Source organism: Lemur catta, chromosome 12 (genome assembly GCF_020740605.2).
Source record: "Lemur catta isolate mLemCat1 chromosome 12, mLemCat1.pri, whole genome shotgun sequence".
NCBI lineage: Eukaryota > Metazoa > Chordata > Mammalia > Primates > Lemuridae > Lemur > Lemur catta.
The window spans coordinates 3,979,489-4,000,581 of NC_059139.1; the positions used below are offsets into that span (position 1 = coordinate 3,979,489).

The window sequence follows — 21,093 nt, forward strand, 5'->3', positions numbered from 1 at the left end:
GCTCTCTCCATCCCAAGCCCAGAGCTCAGCCTCCAGCTGGCTGCAGCACGTGGGCCTCCCGGGGGGCTGTCCCCTGTTTCCCTTGGGAGGGGCACGTGGCACGTGGGCCTGTGGGGCTGCAGGACCCGCCCAGACCTCGTCCCTAGCAGGCACTCAGCGCAATATTGTAGAATGAAGAATGAAGTTGAGCAGATGACCTTTAAGGCACCACAAGGTCATGAGTCATCCAAGAAAGGTGGAGGGTGCTGAGTGCACAGTAATTGCGGTGTCGGGAAAGTGGACGTTTTTAGCAACAAAGGGACACTCCATCAAAAGGCGTGTTCTGATTGGGGCTGAGTGCCAAAATAACTTCACTCTGGCACCGTGAGCACACTACATCATTTGAACTCTCTGCCTTCCTCTGCACACAGAATTCACTGGTCAGGGTGTTTTAGTAACTGAGAATTGGTTTTACGGGGTTTTGTTTTTAATCATGTGCCCTTGAAATGTCACCGTACTATTTGCCAGAAAGGATTCCAGGCAGGACGACAGAGAGTGGTTTGCATTTGGAGCCGAGAGACAGCAAGTGAAGGAGCCAAGAGACAGCAAGTGAAGGAGCCTGCCCATTGTGCCCAGGCTGTCACCTGGCATGCCCGCCCTGGGTGTTCATTTCTCTGAGTAATTTACTGCAGAGGGTGTTGTGTAAAGACTGTCTTCGTAAACATCTTTCCTTTTGCTTCGCTGAAGTCTTTTCTGGTTGGAGCTACCATGTAAATTCAATCTCTCTCTCTCTCCCTTCCCTCCTTCCCTGTAGTTGCGACTTTTATTACTGGAGCCTATATTATTGGCCTTCCTATCACTGGAGGACTGCTAAAACAAAGTACCAGGGATCGGGAGCTTACACAGCAGAAATGCATTTCTGGAGGCAGAGTCTGAGGTCAAGGCTGGGCGGGGTCCGTCCCCTGTGGGGCCTCTGTCCCTGGCGCATAGATGGTGCCTCCCCCATCTTCACACGGTCTTCTCTCTGTGCCTGTGTCTTACTGTCTTAGAGGGACACCAGCCACATTGGATGAGGTCCCACCCCTGTGACCTCATTTTAACTTAATTACCTCTGTAAACACTCAAGTTCCAAATGCAGACGTGCTCAGGTGCCAAGGGTTAGGGCTTCACCGTAGGAATAGGAGGGGATGCGGTTCAGCCCCTGCGAGAGCCTTTCTCTCCAGGCACGGGTCAGTGTGGGTCGTCTGTTTTCTGTCTCGGGACCTTTGCATCTCAGTCGTCCTCTCTCTGTGTTGGCCACAGGTCTCTGCCCAGCTGCAGGCAGGCCCCTTGCGCTAGCTGCGGGCCCCTCCGTCCCCAGCCCCCTGCGCTCCTGCAGCAACGACACAGCCTATAACACCAGCTTGAGGTTTCCCAGCTTCCTCTGGTTTTCTCAGCTGTCCCAGAAACGTTGTTTTTTTTTTACTTTTTCCAGCTCATCACAATTGCCTCTATTTGTTCCTGCTTTGCTTTTCCTCTCCACCTTAAGGATTGTTCTTGCTTAGTCTGCTGCGGCTTCTCTCCTTGCTCTTATCAACATCAATGAACACTCTGTCTTCTTCAGCACTTTCTCCATTTCCCTCTTTATTCCAGAATGACATTATTTTTTTGTCTCACTTTACCTTGTCAAAGTCTCTGCAAATCTCCTCGCACACCTCCACCCTCGTGCTGCACGTCTGGGTTTGTCCACAGTTTACAGGAATATTCTTTTTCTGTCCTCTCTTTCCAGCCACGACTGTCATAAAAATGCCTTTTCCCTGAGGAGCTGGTCCCCTGCCCAGTGTTCTCTCCCTGGCTGTCCTCCCTAGGAGCACGGCGGCTGGGTTCAAGGACACCCCTGCCCTGTGCATTGGCCTGAGGATCTGCAGACAAAGAGGACACGGGGCAAAGGGATTGCAGAGGGATGGAGTGGGCAGGCAGTGTAGACATTCAGGGGGACCGAGGGAAAGACGGGCTGGGGGCGGATTATTATTTCAAACAACCACCTGAAGCGTCGTGATCCTTGACGGCCACCCTAGTGGACCAGCTGCAGTTGAAATTGTCGTGGTGAATGTGTTTTCATCCGGTTGGTTTTTATGCTGGTACTCCCAAGGGATGCTTCGTTTAATCATTGTTTTCATCATTTTAAATGTTTCACCAAAGTTAGATGTAAGATGCTTTCTGAAAGTCCTTAATCCCGATTTTTATGGTAATTTTACTCATTCAATTTATAGTCACATCAGAGAACAATCATTAATTGTTAATTTTATTAGCTCCTCTGAAGCACGCACGTGCGAGTCTGGGTGATACGCCAGCCCGATCACTAGTTCTGTCAGGAAGAACAATTTTGTTCAACTGTTTGCACTTTGAGTGCATTCTCAGTTTATTGGAAGTAGAGAAGTTCATCAGAATATCCCCAGATATGCTGCCAGCACCACCTGGCAGCACCACGACTTAGAAGAGGGAGGAGAGCCCTTGCTGCGATTCACAGAGGCTCACAACCCACGCGTACGGCCACCCCCCACCATGGCGCCTTCCTTCCGCTCTTGTGCTGTGACAAGACTCCTGTCTCTTGCCCTTTTGGAACTTTGAACTCTGCAAGAGCAGGGCACGCTTGGTTTCCTCCACCAGCATCGGCAGAGGGTAGCACGGCTGCCTGAGGCCTCGCTGTGTCTCCGTGACAATTGTCACTGTCGTGTGTCCAGAGCCCCGGCTGAGCAGATGACACTCAGCATCCTCCCACGCTCAGTCGCCGAGGCTGACCAGCCCCAGGTGGCTCACGAGTTGAGGGATTTTCCACAAAATTCGCAAACACTAGAGTCCAGCAAAATATCTTAAGACTGGGCCCTTAACTTACGTATAACCTAAGGCGTTTTGTAAAATGAAAATGCAAGTTTAAAGCATGTCTATAAATTTTTTTATTCAAGCAGTATACACTTAAATGTTTACATTTTAATTCCAAGATGACATCCATGACTTTTACAATGTCATAATTAAAATGATCTGTGGGGTTTTTTCTTCCCTTAAGTGCACTTAACCCAAAAAAGCCAATTAAATGAAAAATAACATAAATAGATTTTCTCTGTTGCTACCGACTTTGATCTGCCCTCATGATAATAACGATTTATTAGAGAAGTAGATTGCTCTGATTTGGTTCAATTTAACAAATACTATTCAGTTGGAATCAGATGCCCTTCCGTGATGAGAGTGAACACAGGGGGCATCTGATGGTAGTTCCGGGCAGGACCCCGCGTTGGTCTACGGCGACTGTGGACCAAGAGCACAAGGGGTGAGTCAGTCGAGGTGTCCAGGGCGGAGTGGCAGCGCTGTCGCGTGGACCAGCACTAAGGGCAGAGCTCCTCTGGCCACCCCAGGCTGTTTATAAGACAGAACCTGGAGCTGTGACTTTGACCTCTGCATGAAAGACGAGCCCCTCGGAAGACCCCCACTTCCCAGGGGGTAGCTCTAGGAATGTGCCTTTGTCCACTCGCTGTTGGTCCACTTGCGTCTGGGCCTGCAATAAACCAGTCGTATAATTATATTATAGTCCTCATTGTTATTATTAATATCTTACAATTCTTGCCCTAAATATCAGTGCTTTGGTATTTCATGAAGGAGCCAGGAAAAGCACAGATTTGTGATAATGTGCAAAATTATAGTGCTGTATGTTATCTTGTCTAACTTCTAAAACTCTTTAAGAATTTGTTTTCTGATCATGAAAAGTTCCATGATCCCACGTGTCAGAGTAGCTGTTTTTCTGCACACATGAGCATGCACAGTTACACAGGTATAAATGATTTCTTCAGTAATGGGACCATGCTCTTCCTGGTGAAGTGGGCACGTCTTTCTCATGAGTGCACCGGACATCCTGCTCAGCTAACTCTTGAGAAGGCTGATGAGCTTCCTAGGACGTGGGGTGGCATGGCTGACAGAGCCAGTCCTCTGGGAGGGGACAGTTAGGAGGCCTCTGGTCATCCCCTCCCGAGACAACCTGCACACCAGGTCTGGTCCTGTGCCCTCCTTACCACAGGGAGACACCCAGAAGTGGGGTGCTGGATCAAAGGGCAGGGACACACCCCATATTGATCAGATAACATTGCTAGACTGCCCTTTGGAAAGGTTACCCCGGGTTACCGGTTCACACCCCTGTCAACAGCATGAGACTCAAACCCTCCCCAGCCCTCCAGCTCCGAAGATTATGGCACTTCCTCATTTCACTGGCAAAACATACCTTATTTTTTTAACTTACATATTTTTTATGAGGTTTAGCATTTTTCATGCAGTTGGATTTTTTATTTATTTGTTTAGGTTTGGGGGCTTTCTTAGCCACTTGAATCCCTTATTTGCCCTTTTTCCCTTTTTATTTGGTTGGCATTTGTCTTACTATATTTAGGAACTTTTTTTGTCAAGTTGATTCCTGGGCCTCTGTTTTCTTGATCTATTGCAGCAGAACAAATTAGCCCCAAACTCAGTGGCACAAAACAACCAATGTCTCTGCTCTCAGTTTCTGTAGTTCAGGAATCCAAGTGCTGCATGGCCAGGTGCCTCTGGCCCTGGGTCTACCGTGAACCTGCAGTGGAGCCGTGGGCCCGGGCTGCCGTCTCATCCGGAAGCTTGGCTGGGGAGGATCCTCTTCCAAGATCACGCGAGTGGCAGCTGGAGGGATTCAGTTTCTGTCTGGAGGCTTCCTCAGTCCCTTGCACATTAAGTTTCCTAGTTATGTGGCTAATTCTTGTCAATTTTCAGAATTTTTTTTCTGTTTCCCAGATATTAATTCCTTGTGTGGGTTTTAGACATTGCAAACACCTTCTCCCAGTATTTTCTCTCTCTTCCTCTCTCACTTTTTGTTGGGGGGAAAAATAAAACCTCCCTACTTTGAAGTGGGCACATTGGTGCATCATCTCACGGTCAAGGCTGTTTGTGAAGACCCACTTCCTCACCACACCACACGTTGCAAGATGTCCTGCCATATTCTCCCACTGGCTTCATAGGGTTCCTTCTGCATTCTAGGTTTCATCTGCCTGTGTGCACCATCAGGTCAAGGCCGCAACCCCTCCCTGCCTCTCCAGACAGAGAGTGGCTTCCCTTCGCCCCGTGGACCGAGCCACCTCGTCTCTTTCCAGGGCCGTTTTCATCCCGTCACAGTCCCGTGGGAAGATGATTCCCTCGTCTGTTCCACTCCCCGATTTTCCTGCTCCTGTGCAGACATTATACCCTCTTTAGGAACATGTCGTCCTGTTTTAACATCTCATAGGCCAAGACCCCCCTCTTTGCTCTTCATTTTCAAAATCATCTTGGCTTTTTGTGGATTGTGTAAATTTCCCAATTGTGTGTCAAGAATTTTACTCAGAGTAGTGAACTGTAGTTTACACAAGAGACCCAACCCCAACCCTCGGTGGCTTAGCACAAGAAAGGCAAGTTTTGGGGGCACAATCTGATACAGGCCAGTGTCCCTTCCCCATCTGGACCACGGGGCATCTGAGTTCACAGCAGCAGGAATGAGAATGGGGGTCACAGTCTCGTCCTTCCACTTACCACCCGCTGGCCACTCGGCCCCACTTTGGTGGCAATAGAGTCAGAAATGTGAGGACACGTGTCCCTCTGTGGAGCACTAATGAACAGTGCTCTCTGCCACACCCAGTGCCCCGGAAATAGCTGAACCTTTAGGGTTTTCTGTGCGTAGCCAATTCTGTCCCCTGCAGACAGCGAGGGCCGCAGAATGCTGCCTCCCTGAGACGCAGACACTCTCAGTGCACGAGAGGCAGGCAGGCAAAGCCAGGGCCGAGCTTATTTTGGCCACTTCAAATCTGGAGATTGAACCAGCCTGATTTTTGTTATCTTTGAATCTTAACAAAAGCCATTGTAAATACCGCAATAACAAAGCCAGGAGAATTAATTTGTAAAATTGTTCTTATGCCTTTTAAAATATCAGTACAAAATGCAGCTGGGATCAACTTTTCCATTACGAGGAAAAGGGCAGTTTTGATGACATACTCTTTAACTCCCTTTGACATCTAATTTAGGGCCCTCCACATATTACTGACTGCAGACAGAACAAATTAGGTAAGGTACTTTCAGTAAAATTGAAAGACTTTACTTTGAAACCCCAGTTAAGTGATACTCACTGGAAAGCTGTGATCAGAACTTGAGAGTTGGTTGAAGTTTTAAGCCTATAGGACTAAGATGACATTGGCTTGTGCCCATCAGAGTCTAAAGGGTCAGTCATGACCTGTGACTTCACGCAGATCCCCTACCCAGGGTGGAGCACTCCGGCATAGGAGGCTAATAGTCACGAGTACGTGCATGGCATGGCCTGGGAGGAGCCGGGTATTCTATGACCAGCTAAGGCTGGGAAGTCATGGCTTAGGAGGAGTTGCTGACAGATTCTGAGCACCAACAACATGCTGATATCCCTTGTGAATGTTCAAGTATCGCAGGTTTCCAACTGTGAGTCCCGGAATAGGCTTGGGTTGTGGAGGGACACTGCCTTTTCCTTGGAAACCGGTGTGTCCTTTCTTTGGAATTCTAACTGTGCCATAACAGGGACTTAAGGTCCATGGTGACAATCCTACAAGATTTGTCATTCATCCTTAGCAAAGATGCTTGAGCACCCCACAGGGTGCTGGGTGTGCAGTCATGCGAAGCTTGCAATGAGATCTCACGTACTCAGGGTAACGCGTGAAGACACGTGGCCGGGGGCTCCACTGTGACATGTGGAGAGCGGTGGTTGTGAGTGTGGGCTCTGGAACTCAACTGCGCCAGTTCAGGTCCCACCTCCAACACCCACCAGTTGCACAACCTTGGGCAATTTAAACCTGTGCCTCAGTTTCCCTACCATTCCCTGGTGAGGACTGAGCCAGTTTATACACGGGACGTCCTCAGAACAGTGACGGGCACAAGCTTTACCGACACTGTATTATAAAGCATGTATTATTTGGAGATTTCCAGTGATGCTCATAAAAATCACTGATTAAATTATTTTTGTATGATTTGTATTGCTTATTGAAGCCTTACTTAATCAAAAAGCAAAGAGTGTGTTGCAACACCCTTATACAAATAAAAAAATTAAAATGAGAGCATCTCCCAAAGTAATGACCTAAAAGTAATAATAGCCATCCCAGTTGCTTATAGAAAAATCTCTTGTTAATTTTATTAGGTCAATCAGAATCAGTCCTGAGCTTTTCAACCAGAGATTAGAAATGTGAATTTAGAATCAACTTCCTTTCTTGATTACCATCTTAAGAGTCTTTTATGTTAATAGAATACTACATTTTCCACAAAGGTCCCCGACTGGTTTTGTCAACACGGAGTAAGCTGTTTTATCTTGCCCTGAGCTTTGTCCTGTGTTTCCTTGCAAACATAGGAGAGGTGTGTGCTGGGTTTCATTTATCCTGGAACCATCGCTGTGTAACACCAGCCAGTTCGGGAAGGTGAAATGACATTGTGCAGCCCTGAAGTAGTTTGAGTCCTTTCTTTTTCTCCTGTCACTCGTAGCACACTGCAGGGTGGGTTCTTCTGTCCCGGGCACCCTCAGTGTAACAGGAAACCAGCGCAAGTCCAGGGAGGAGCAATGGCGGGGCAAGCGCCAGCATCAGACTCCGTGGTGGAGGCCAAAGTTCTGCCTGGAGCTGGGGCGAGAACTGGCCTTCCAGGCCCTGGCGGGAGAGGACACAGCCCTGCCGGTGTGGAGAGAGCCGAGGGCAGTAGGTGCTCCCAGCACAGAAGCCCACGGGCTTTCCAGAGCCAGCCCCGGCTGATGGGCACTTGATTTCACCACAGGACCTGCCAGAAAGACTACTCTAGGAAATATACTTGTTTTTTAAAGTTAAGTGCTTTAGGATTACCTGTAAGTTCATCACATCCCTTGAAAAGGCTCAAAAGGACACTCTGAGGTCCTTGGATTCGGGGGGCAATCGGGGGGAACTGCCTGCTTAGCCATCGGATGAGTATCAGGAAGTCTGGGGAGTTGGTGGCTCTTGGGCTGCTCTTCCCAGTGGGGGATGGGGTGGGAGGGGGTCACGTCAGCCCTGCACCTCATTAGCACCCCGTTAGCAGCCCCGCAGAAACCATCAGAATGGTCTTCTCAGGGCAAATGTGCAAGCATGGTTCAAGTTTATTACAAGATGTTTTGCTGTTAAAAGTTTTCTGGCACATAAAAGACTAATTTTCCCATGGGGGAAAACATCCCAATTTAAGAGTTTGTTTGCCAGCCGGCCACAATGGCTCACACCTGTAATCCCAGCACTCTGGGAAGCCAAAGCAGGAAGATCACTTGAGGCCAGGAGTTGAGACCAGCCTGAGCAAGGGACCCTGTCTCTACTGAAAGTAGAAACAATTAGCTGGGCATGGTGGCATGCGCCGGTAGTCCCAGCTGCTCGGGAGGCTGAGGCAGGAGGATCTCCTGAGCCCAGGAGTTTGAGGTTGCTGTGAGCTGGGCTGATCCCACAGCTCTCTAGCCTGGGGCACAGAGCAAGACCTTATCTCAAAAAAAAAAAAAAGAGTATGTTTAGAGTTTGCCCTCTGGGTCACAGGGCTGACTAGTTGGAGTTCGCGTTGCCTCAGTGAGAAGCTTTGTTAGGGAACTGTTTGATGACCCAGAAAATCCCTAGGGCCTAGCTAAGAAGCCACATGAGCACGCTCGGGTGTGTAAAGCCTGCTCCTAAATTGACGGTACACATTTGTGAGCGTGCTGCTGAAATCACAAATGCTCCCTGAATGCATGACGTGTTTGGGGCAATGCCCTGCAGTGCCTTTCATTGTGTGGGGTAACCGTCGGTCGTGCTGTGTTGGCGATGCCCACTTGCTAATCAGCTGGTCTCCTTAGCAGGAAAACATAGTTGAGATCTACAAAAGCAAACTGCTATTGTCTTCACTGGGCACTAGTTACCACCAATAATGATTTGCCCTTCACAAAGGCAGGCGTGGCGCCCTCTTGGTGTAGAGAGAAGTGGAAACATCGCTTGCCCTTAGAAACCAGCCAGGCCAACTCGAGGGACTCAGAAATTCCGGCCGGCACCCGACCCTCAGCCCCAGACTGCCGGCTCACGTTGGTGCTGAAGGCCCATGGTCACGTGAGGGCCCTGCTCCCTGGGCTGCTGGACTGCCCTGGAGGGGCGGGAGCAGCCGTGGACCCTCCACACACCCGCATGCCTGCGCTGGCCCCCCACAGCCCTCTGGAGCAGTGGTCACGGCCCTGTCCCAGACTGAATCAGTGTCACACCTTCGTGTGCTCTGCACCCCCACCTCTGCGTGGGCCCGGTGCCTCACCGGGTGTCACGGTCATCGTAGACCAGCTCAGGTTTCAGTCATGCCCCTCTCGCCCGAGGCCAGCCTAGGCAGGTGGACGCAGGTGTGCGCAGGTGTGTGCAGGTGCCATGGGCCTGGGTGAGGCTCATCCCACCCCCTGACCCAGGACAGCATGACAGAGTCCCTGCTGCCACCACCCCCACCTCTAAACCCAGGTGGCTGGACCTGCAGGCAGGCCTCACCCCTGCAGGGGAGAAGGGCTCTTGGTGACATTCCAGACTCGGAAGAAATGGTTGACTAGAAGTTGGGCTTTGTTCAAAATAGGGAGGCCAAGAGAGAAAGCGTTGGGGCAGGAAGCTGATGGGCTGGATCCCAGCGATGTCCACGTGGAGGCAGCAGCTGCCGGCCTGGGCGGTGGCCAGCAGGAAGTGGGTGTATACGTCGGCTCGGGGTGGGAGGCAGAGGCTGAAAGTCTGAATTCCAAGCGTACCCCCAAGTGGCACGTGTGAACCAAAGACCAAGTGGGCCGATGACCAAATCCCTGTGGTTCTTTGGAAACCAACTGCATATTCACGGCTATTCTAGGAGGCTTCACGCGGATGCCCCGTGACGTTTGAGCTTCGTCTTTACTCAGCATTTGGTTTCTTCAGGAAAGAAACCAAACTAAAGACAGACCTTGATCCATCCCAGAAACCATCCTGCCAGAACAAGGTCTAAGGCTGATTGGCAACTATGTGGGAATCTCGAGTGGGCAGAATCAAATCTCCCATCTTTATGAGCACTGTTCCTTTCTTGAAAAGTCAGTCAATTGGGAGGCTGAGGCGGGAGGATCGCTTGAGCCCAGGAGCTAGAGGCTGCAGTGAGCTGTGATCGCACCACTGCACTCCAGCCTAGGTAGCAGAGCCAGACTGTGTCTTTAAAAAATAAAAAAATCAGTAAAGTAATAATGTAGGTGAAATAAATAATCGAGGTAGAGTCTTGTTATTGCTGCATTTTTACAGCAAAAACAGACTGTCCTAAAAAGTAATATAAATTTGTGCCCAAATCATAATATCTTCACACTTGAATTTTTCCAGAAAATGTATCTGAGGATTTCCAACAATTCCAAAATCTCATTAGATTTTTTTATTTAACATTGTAGAATCTCCTTTCACCTTGCACAACTCTTGTGGTGTGCAGTGACGTCACTTGGGAACGACAGTAAAGCCATGCATGTCACCATAAAGTGCGAAGGTGGACACGTTCCCTCAAACCAGACACAACCTCGAGGGGGAAGACACTGGGCAGCTGTTGCCTGGGTTGCCTAACATTCCTTCTTGATGAGACTTTTCCAGAACCAAGCTTAGGATTTTTTGTCAAGTCTGCGAAGCTCTGGCTAGCAGAGTCCGAGAGCGGACCGTGGCTGCCTCTGTTTTGACAGATCATTTCCCCAGCTTTCATTCCGGTCACGTTTTCTAGTGACATTCTTGGTCTCCTTCATTTCTTTGGGGTTTCCCTTCAGCAGAATTTCCATAGCTATCGTCTGTCTAGGAGAATTGTTTCCACAGCAACGCTGCACCCTGGGAGTCGTGAAATAAAAGTGTCCCAATTACCTAATGATGGAGGGTGACCAAATCAGCAGCAGACGGCGGGGAAGGGCCTAGGGTCGCGGGCAGGTGACCTTCGGCACGTGTGGGACAGGGTCTTCCTCAGCACAGATGCTTTCTGTTGGGAAACGGGCAAAAGGCAGGAAACGTGTAGCGTGGGTAACTATCAGCATGTCTCGTCTCCCTGGCAACGCTTGTTCTGCTGCTGCGTCCCTTCTGCTGGGGCCTTTGTCCTCCCTGGGAGCAGGGGAGGCCTGGCATCACCCACAAGCTGCCCACCTGGGGGGCATCCTTCTGTCTTTCTGATGTGCACCATCAGGACAGCGCCGGACCCCAGCGCCCCATCCGTAAATCAAGGCTGAATGGCCGGGTGGAGACAACCTCGGGTGTCACGGGGTGGGCAGGGGTGGCGGCCACAGGTCAGCATGGGCAGAGTCACATCCCTGGAACAGGAGGGTGGCAGTGAGAATTAAGCCACCAAGACTGGGTAGGCTGAGGCAGTGCTGGGGCACCATGGGAAGACCCTTGACCCTCTTCCCTTCCAAAATATGTTCCAAAAAGAAAGAGGAACATGGAGCCCCAAGAAATTCCAATGTGCCGGGAAGAGGTTTGGCCGGATTCTGATCTAAGGAGTCCAGTTGGGCAGGACAATGCTGTGGCTTTTTGCAAATCACTCCCTGGGTGCAGCAGCAGACAGAGCCATCTTCAGCTGGGGGTGACTTCAGTAAGAAAGCGGGAGTTGCCCGGGCTGACCACGCTAACGAGCAGCTTAGCAGAGCCAAGTCTGAGCAGGGGAAGCTTCCAGCAAACGGTCTGATCATTGGCGAGTCAGCCAACGATAACCGGGGTGGGGAGTGTGCTCAGGACTCTTCCAGAATCTCACATGAAGACAGCTGGAACTGTCTCTTAAGGAGGAGACACAGAAGGAGCGGCTGTTTTGTGCTAAATAAGTGTTTTAGCCTTGAAAATGGAACACGGTGTCCTTGGTGTGGCCCATGAACAGCAGCTTCCTTCTGCGTTCCTTGTCTAGCAAAAAGGAAAGCAGATCGCCGGCTATCTTGGAACTGAAACCGAGAGCGCAGAGCCTCGCCGGGAAACGCACCTGCCCGTTCACCGAGTCAGTCCGCACCGGGTGGGGGCAGGTCTCAGCCCTGGCGCCGAAGGCAGATTCACGGCCTTAGGCTCGGGGTCTACCCAGACTCCATGGTCAACCACGGGTGGCGGCTGGAGCGCCACAGCCACTCGAGGGTGTGCAGGGACACAGGCACGTGGTGGCTGAGGGGAGCCTGTGTCGGGGCAAAGCCAGGCGGGTGCGTGTCACAGAGCGAAAGGTCAATATCTTCTTCGCCTTCTCTCAAATCTGTGGCCCTTCCCCACGTTTCTGAGAGCTGGCCTGGCCGTGGGGCTCAGAGTGTGGCCACCAGAGCTGGGACTCGTGCCCTGGACTGCTTGCTCTTGGCCACATCCTGGCTGGGTGACGCCAGGCACCGCCCTGAGCTCTCTGTCCCGGTTTCCTCATCTGTAAAGGAGGGCTGGCGCCAGCAGAGCCCAGCCAGCGGGGGTTCCTGGCGGGTTCAGTGAGAGTGCTCACCTGTCCTCAGAGCAGGCCTGGCTCCTGCACCGTCCCCGACACAGCCGCCTTGACGCCTTGGACGAGTGCATCTCCCTGCCGCTCTCCTGCCTGGCGGTGCGCGTTGATGGAAGCCCCTGGGGTCTGGCTGCTTAAGCAAAAGCATAAGTGGTATCTCAAAAAAAAATTTTTTTTAAAGGATTCTCTGATATCATTTACATTTTTAGTAAGAAGTTCCTTTTTCTGTGCTTGCTTCGTCCAAGAAAATGCCATCTGTTTTGAAACAGATTCAGTAGTTGCTAGAACTTTCTTTAAAATGTGGAGGGAAGAGATGCTTGTGTTTTGCAAGCATCCATGATCCCTGCCTTGGATGCTGCCAGGGACTAGGGGATTTTTTTCTAAGTAAGCAAAGTGGGTTTAGTTTAATTCCTGGTAAATACTATCGAAGTTTACACAAAACATGCTGGCTTTGTCATCTTGAGAGACGTCACAAACAAAATTGGAGGCAGTATCTGAGCACGAGTATGACTAATACCCCACCCGAGGTCTGTCTGGGGGCACATGCTTACTAACTCTTCGGGGATTACAGGTTGCTCTCTTTGGGCTTGTTCTTGGCTAAGCTAAGTTATATTTTTTTAAAGAACCACATTTTTTTAAATGTGCAGAGATTGCTGAAACAAAAAACAAAAGGTCAAAAAGTGTTTTTAAAACCTCGATATTATTATAAACCAGGTAACCGTCACACATCTAAGATGACCGGTCTCTCCTAAGGGCCGGCCCTGCAGATGCTTTTCGGGCTGTCTCACCTGTGCACATGACCCGATACCTCTAGGTTTCCTGCTTCACCTGTTGCCTGGCCCCCCAACACTCCCCATTCCCCCTGAGGGACTCCACAGCCTGCTCCTAAGTAAGACTCTCTCTCTGCAGGCCTGGCCCCACGTCCCCTGCCGCGGTGGCTCCCAGCACCTCCATCGCACCTCACCCTGGTGTATCCCCCCGTTCTCATTATTACTCAAGCCCTGGGCCAGGGCTCATTATTACTCAAGGCTCACCCCCAGCAGGGGCTGTTGGTACGTATGTGACACAGATGCAGCGACCAAGGCACAGGGAGGGTGACTTGCTCACGGGCCTGAGGCTACTGGGCAGAGCAGAGGCACGATGCCCTCTCGGCCTCGCATCTGTCCTGGTGGAGCCCAGCACGCTTATCACTTGGGCTCCCTGGTGTGGGCCCCAGTCACTGCCTCCGGCAGCCTCCTGCCCCTGTCTACCTGGATTTCTGTGCACACCCCAAACCCAGCCAACCCACACGTAACTTGGTATCTTATCCTGAAAACCCATTTCCCCCAGGTCAGCAACCTGGAGTGACCCGGGCCTCCCATGCTCACCCCTCCCTCCCCAGGGCCTGCCAGGTGGCCTCTGTCAGACTGGCCCCCGCATCGTTTCCAGACCATGACAGTTACCCACTGGGCCCCAAACCTGAGCATGTGCTTTTGTCAAGCCAAGAGCCTTGTGAGCTTGAAGTTTCTCCTCCAGGCAGAGGTGTTATGGGGAAAAGCTAATGAGCACTACCTGTGTTTGGTACTCCTGTCAGGGAGGTCAGGGTTCATGAGGGCTTTTAGACTAACAATTACACTCTCAGAGACTCTAAAATTAAGTAACAGCTCTATAATTTGAGTACAGGAAATGACTTCAGGAACCTCAAAACTTTACATGAGCAGTCTGGAAATTTAACCTATTTTTAGAAAGCAAAAGTCTGTAATTTATAGGCAAAGGAGACACAAAAATACCAAGAAAGTATATTTGCAAAGAAAAAAATAAGAAAAATCTAATCAAGTGAGAAATATAGAATTAATGTATTAATTTCAACCCGTTAAAATAGACATAATTTAAAAGGCTAAGAAATTAGCCATGTAAATGCGCTATATTGGATTTGCCTGAAGACACTTCTGTGGCTGAATAAGCTAAGTCATAATATCCTCATAAAAAGACAGACATTTTGCATGTTTTTTCAAGAGGGAAGAATGAAACTATCTTTACCAAAGGATAAGACCCTCTGTGATAGTTTAAAAAATAAAAAGCCCCATTTATTGTGTTCACCCTGTGCCTGGCACTGGGCCAAGCATCTTAGCGTATTAAATTCTTGTAAAAACCCAGTGTCATATAATACTATTATTATGATTATTTTACAGATGAGGAAATTGAGATTCAGAGAGGTTAAATAACTTGCCCAAGGTCACACAGTCAGAAAGGGACGGAGCAGGGATTTGAAGCCAGGTCTGTTGAATTCTGCAACTCCCCCTGCAACACACACACACACACACACACACACACACACACCCTCAAACTCCATGCCTAAGCCCCCAAACATCTGTTCATCACTCCCTGAGCACAGCTGGCTGTTTCAAGCCTTCACTCTTCATCCCTCATCACCTCCCACCGCAGCCTGGTAAACACCCACCCACCTATATTTCAAGGCTTGGCTTAAGTGTCATCAACCATGAAATCTTTCTCAACACACAGACAACCAACACCTCCCCTCTTCCCTCTCCTCTCTCCTTTCTTTCTCTCTTCCCCAGTGCATGATCCATCACACCCTCCAGGGTACAAGTTTCACAAGAACCAGAATCCCTTCTCTTAGAAAGCCCTGCAGTCCAGGTGGCCAGCACAGTCCCCAGCCCAGGGGGTACCTGCAGCTGTCATTTGCTGAATGCACAGAGAATGGGCTGACCCCTTGCTCTGGGCTAGTTGTATTCCATACAGCAGCAGCTTTCAACTGGGAGTGGTTTTACTCCTGTGGGGACATTGGACAATGTCTGGCAACAATCTCGTTGTCATTACTCAGGGGGTGCTCCTAGCATCTAGTGGGGTAGAGGCTGGGAATGCAGTTAACATCCTAACATGCACTGGCCAGCCCCACAACAAAGAATTACCTGGCCCAAGATGTCAACAGGACCAAGGCTGAGAAGGCCAGAGATCCACCCTCTATCTCAGCAGCTGCGATACACCTGGTTATGTCCCCGTAATGGACTCTAAGGCCCTAAAGGCAGGGATCCAATATCAGTTGCCCTGTTAAGCCAGCACCCAGCACACTGAGTGAGTGAAGTGGTGAGGGAGAAGCATAAGACAGCTGCAGGTGCAGGCGTGCCAGAGCCAGGCTGGAACTCGGTGCACAGGTGGGTGTGCTGCAGCCACTCGAGCTCAGGGGCTGAACTGAGGACTTGAGGCAGGGGCCACTTATCAGCTTATTGGCTATGTGGAAATGTTTCACGTTGAATCATTGCAATTGGCCACAGAAAGACCAAAGTGTCACCTCTTGGTTTTGTTTGACAAATGCCACTCTAGAAAATCACATCTCAATAACACTGTCCTGCCTCAATAGCATAATGAGATTTTTAAGGTTGTGATGGCAAAACCCTATGGTTGCTCATAACTATACGTTTACAGTTTGTGGCTCAGGACAGAGAGGGAATGTTGCTCATCAAAGGTGTCGTCATAAACTCTGAGTGACAAGCAAAGCTATTGTAGTGGGTGAGTAAACTGTCCCATCCAGGTCTTTTCGCATTAAACACAAGTAGAGATATTCTAGAAGAAACAGGAGTTATGCAAAGGAAATAGATCGGACTCTGATAATTTAAGAGGAAACAGACAAGGGAGAAACAAAAATGTTAGGAGAATAAAAAAACAGTTCTTCGTTGTAGGAAGGTCAAAATTTTCAGTGTTTCCATATCCAATATCTTACTGGGTGTTCGTAATGATGCTGTAACATGGGTATTGTGCGTACTTTATCTCCGAAAGTCTCCGAGAGACTGTGTCTTGGGAAGAAGAATAGGGTGCCCAGATGCCAGCAGCAGCCGTGGAGCAGCAAGGGACCAAGTGGCCGTCCCCCTTCCTGGCACAGGGAGCCCCGCAAGGGCAAGTGAGCAAGAACAGCTCCATGCCCCTGGCAGCGCCAGGAAACGCAGGTGGAGCTTTGAAAGTGCAGCATTTCACTGTTCAATACATGTTTACACAGCCAATCAGAAGAGGACGGACAATCTATGAAAAAATATTTGTTAACTGTAAATGTGGGCTTAAGATACCGCAGTTGAGACACGAGTCTTTTATCGACAATTAAGTGTAGTAAAACCATGAACCTCGGACTGTCATAATGGGCTCTGTCTCCCGGCTGCTGAATTGACTGGGCACTGGGGCTTTATGTTCATAATTCTTCCAGGGACGGAAAGGCAACAAAGCGTGGTCTGTCCCTGTGGGGTTCTGTTTGTTGTTTGTTGTAACAATTGGGACTTTCACAAAGGACAGGCAAAGTATCTGTTCATGCCAAAAGCCATGGAATATTCCAAGATGATTGTGAGCCTAGATTTATCCAGCTACTTTTAGTTTAGAATTTTCAAATTGTACAATAAATCTTCAGTATTCTAGAGAAGAAGGGTAGAAATGGTTAAAATATTCATTTTTTTCAAAAAAACGTAGCCCTCAATGTTTGCTCTCATTTGATGTCTAAATCGATGCCAACATCCCTGCAAAGACACATTTGCATACGCTTCATAATTCTGGTCTTTGATCTCGGCCCACGCCTATGATGATTATAAATGTGTTAGCCCCTGGTGGTCCCTTTTTATCAAATATATTATAACTGCACCACATAAGCACAGTATGAAGTTTCAAAATTGAAAATAGGAGTCTTGTCTTAGCGAGGCCTGGGCACGTTTCTAGCAGTCGTTTCTAGTGTCGGTAAACAGCCACTCCCGTCACCTTCTCTCCCAGGCTGACGTGAGCCAATCGGCATGTTAGAAAAGGTGCTTCTGCCCCTGCTGGTAGAGGGACAAGCAAAGCCAGAGGAGTGTCCAGAAGGGCCAAGCGCAGTAACCCTGGATTTCTGACTCCTCAACTAGGGATAACAGCCGTGTGGGTCCAGAGTTCAGAGTTATTGAAAAGGAAGTGCAAGCTTTGAATTCAGACGTGTAAAATGTTCTTCCAGCCCCAGTGCATGGTGCTTGGGCTCCATCTGCCCAGTAGCCTGGAGGTTGGCACAGCCATCCTCCCCCTGGAGCTGTCAGTGCGTTATCAGAGTGGGTGGAGCTCGCCTGCCTGTGGCCCTCGGTGCCCGCCAGGGGACAGGGCTGCAGTGTGCCCTGGGAGCCACTGTTGGGAGGCCCAGCGCATGCCCACAGTGTGCTGTAGCACAAGCACCCGGACTGGGCGTGCAGGGGGCCCACTGGGAATCCCGCGAGGGAAAGTTCACACACAGCCGGCCAGGGTTGCTAACAGCACACGTGTGCATGCTGGTCGATGCAGCTCACCCAGATCTTTCTGGGGGTTTCTGCCCCATCTGCAAAACACGTGCCCGAGGCTCTCAGAAGACAAGCACATCTTCCAGGAGAGCCTGAGGGAGGGTAAGTGGCAGTAAATGTGCCTCAGGGGCTAAGGGAGCATTTCAGGTGACCTGACATCGAGAGGCTTGATGAAGAATAACTGAGGGTGGAGTAGGAAGAGCTGCAACAAGTCTAATCGGGGCCCCACTGTCACCCCACTCCTGGTCACCATTTATCTGCTCGTGAATTTTAGAAGTTAGAGTTTTTAAATGTGTGTGTGAATATACAAATACACACATCTATATATAAATATATTTATCTCCATTGTTACCAAAGAAGAATTACAAATTAAAATTAAAGGCATTCTTTGGAGGGAGGGAGAGAAGTTAGAACAATATTTTGCATTAGGGAGAACATGCTCCGTCCGGAACGATGCTCCTACGATAAGGCTGACCTTCCGTTGTGGCGCGGGAACCAGGGCGGAGGTTGCTTTTGCATCCCGGCACGAGCAGGTTCCGACCAAGCCAAGGCCATCTATGGGTTTGCGAGGACAGAACCCGCCCCCTAACGTTTGCCGGCTCCAGGCTCTCCATGTGTTTTGCGCCAGAGCCGAAATCTTCCACATCTGCCCGTCGAGCATGACCCCACCTCGCTGGTGGCCAGTACATCTCCTCGACTCAGACGTCAGACACTCCCACGATTTTGTGTGCTTTTAACAAAGATGGTGGGAAACAGAATGGCGACTGAAGTTCTAACCTGGTTTCTCTTTCCATCTCACGCAGGGACGGATCTGCAGAAAAGCCGGCAAATCAAAAAAGTCCTTCAGTCGCAAGGAAGCGGAAGCTACCTTTAAGAGCTTGGTGAAGACTCATGAAAAGTACGGCTGGGTCACCCCGCCAGTCTCTGATGGCTGATGTCTGCCACGCGTCAGATGCTTGAGCTGCCTGTCCACACACACACCAACGCCCTGACATCTCCTCCTCAACGCCGTGCATCCTCCATCCTTTTTCACTCCAGCCAGAACTGCATCCTGAATGCCAAGGAGACGTTTAAGTTATTTATGAACAGATGTGTTTACAGAGAGAAAGAGGGAGCAAACGCTGTTCGGGATTATGTTTCGATTATAAATGAATGATCACCTCTAAGTCACTTTAGAACAAATGTTGAGATGGTGACATTTCCCAGCCCGCCTGCCCCTCTGCCCGCCCTGGTCACGTTGCCCTTAGCTTCTTTCCGTGACAGCTGCCCCAGCGAGCCGGCAGGGAGCTCCGTGCCCCGCTGGCTCCACCTCCGTGTAAATGGCGCCGTGCGTGCTTCCTAGGAAGGTCGTGCGCGCGGCCGGTGCACGCCACCACTTGTTTGCTGTGCTCTCTATTTCTGTTTCTCTTCCTGGCAGGTCCACGTAACTTAAAGACGTGTCTTTCTGTGGCCCATGGTCTGCTGTGATGACATTTAGACCTCATTCGTGCTATGACCTTTGGCTCATGAAAACACAAAGTTAACATTGCCAGATTCTGTGATACAAAACTACAACTGCCCACGTGGTTACAATGTGCTCTCGATGCTGATTTTGTGATGTGCTGCTGTCCACAGATAAACCAGTGCCATGAGACAGAAGGCAGAGGATGCTGCAGCCGCCCGGGGCAGACAGTGGTACGGACACCCGGTGCACCCCGGGGGCTCAGAGCCGTGAACAGTCTTTTCCGATGTTAGGAAATGCTCCTATGACAGTGCATTTGTGTTCCTGTCTTCTCTCAGTCACCAAACCCAAGAGACAATTTCCCATTCACTGCAGTCATCTGACTCATTTTATTACATGTGCTAGTGACAGGGAATGCCAGAACTGCCAAAGGATACCAAGTGATCGTACGATGATTTGCATGACCGGGTCTGTTTCTTCACCCAGTAGTCACTTGTGTGTCCCCCGAGGTTGGGATGCGTGAGCACCCTCGCTGTGATGTAGACTTCCTGTTATTTAATCTCCCCACGGTTTCATTTGCTCTTCTGTTAAGTTACTTAGAACTTTCTAAGAAACTCCATGACATGAGGAAGTACTGTTTATAATAATATACGGAAAGAGGTAAAATGTTCATTCCAAGTGGAAAATCTTATTGGACACATTTTAAATAAAATCATGCATACCTGATGCACTGCCTCAAGGATCCAATCATTGTGGGCTATCCTTCCATTTAAAATTATTAAGCTCTTTTCAAAAGTTTTAGTATTGCAATACTACAAACACCCCCGCGTGAACTTCAGAAGCAATGTTCTACCGCCAGGTACCCAGGAAACGAGTCTTAGGAACCATTAGTCTTTGCCAAACTCTAGTAAATTAAAATGGTCCCTTGAAGCAGCCAGGGAGAAAAGTAGAAGCTCAAGGAATGATTGAGTCAAACTCCAATGTTGCCAGTTGTATCTTACCAGCATGAAGGAAACAAGCCTTCCTGGCTGATGGTATACAATTCTTCAGGCAGTTTTGGCTACTTGGGGACCTGTTCAAGGTTTTCAGAGACCAGAGACTCAAAGACAGGGGTTGGCACCTCCCCGCATGGCTGCTCATTCACCAAAATGTATATTGTTGCTTTTGTTTTTTTTACCACTTTTGTATTTGCCCCAAATACACACACGCAGCTCTGCGGAGCCAAAATGACAGCGTGCTGAGAATGCTGAGCTGCTCAGCTTTCTCCGAGTAACAGAAGCCACGGCATTCTTTCTTTCATCTGATCCTCCCAGGTGGAATTCTCCATCCTGGAAACCTGGCATTTAGCTGACAGTCTTTGGACGCTGGGGCTATTGGTTGTAATGGAATTGCACTGTGGATATCAAAGACCTAGGATGGAAACCTCTTGCTAGGGGAAAGCACCTGAATCTACTGCTTTGCAGATATTTTCCTCTTCAAATGTAAAATCAAAAGCAGAGTTTTTAGGAAAAAAAAATATATGTGTAGTCAAAGCTGGATCACTTTAGTGTTGTTTAGTAGCCGAGAAAACCCTGTCCACAGCTGTCTCTGGGTGCACTACACCAGCAGTCACCAGGAGACTGGTTGTGACCCCAGCGTGGGCAGGTCAGTGCCGATGGCAGGCAGCTCCGGTCCCCCTTTCTATACACCTGGAATGCCCTTTCTTTGCATGGCATTTCCCTCAGGTCTGTCAGAAACTTACAGAAGAAATCAATTCTTTAGTGAAAGAAATGCCATTTTCACCTAAATTGGTAAAAATTTCTAATTTTAAAAGCAGTGGGAAACAACTTAAAACTGTACTATTCCTTTGACTCGTGGAAGCAAGAGCTCCCTTCCAGGGGGCCCATGCTGTCATGAACAAGCAGGGCGTTGCCGGCCACTGAGGCTCCCTGGGGACAGCTGCGTGTGGGTCCTGACTGCCCA

The 21,093-nt window shown here is 49.6% G+C and overlaps 1 protein-coding gene across 1 annotated transcript in view; it reads left to right on the plus strand.

Moving 5' to 3' along the window:
• UBE2QL1 (ubiquitin conjugating enzyme E2 Q family like 1) overlaps positions 1 to 19,857 on the plus strand; it is a 33,475-nt gene extending 13,618 nt beyond the window's left edge. Inside the window, exon 2 of the mRNA XM_045566069.1 lies at positions 18,494 to 19,857. Coding sequence (XP_045422025.1) covers positions 18,494 to 18,625 — 132 coding nt within the window. The 3' untranslated portion in view covers positions 18,626 to 19,857. The remainder of the gene's footprint in view (positions 1 to 18,493) is intronic.
• The last annotated feature ends 1,236 nt before the right edge of the window (positions 19,858 to 21,093 follow it).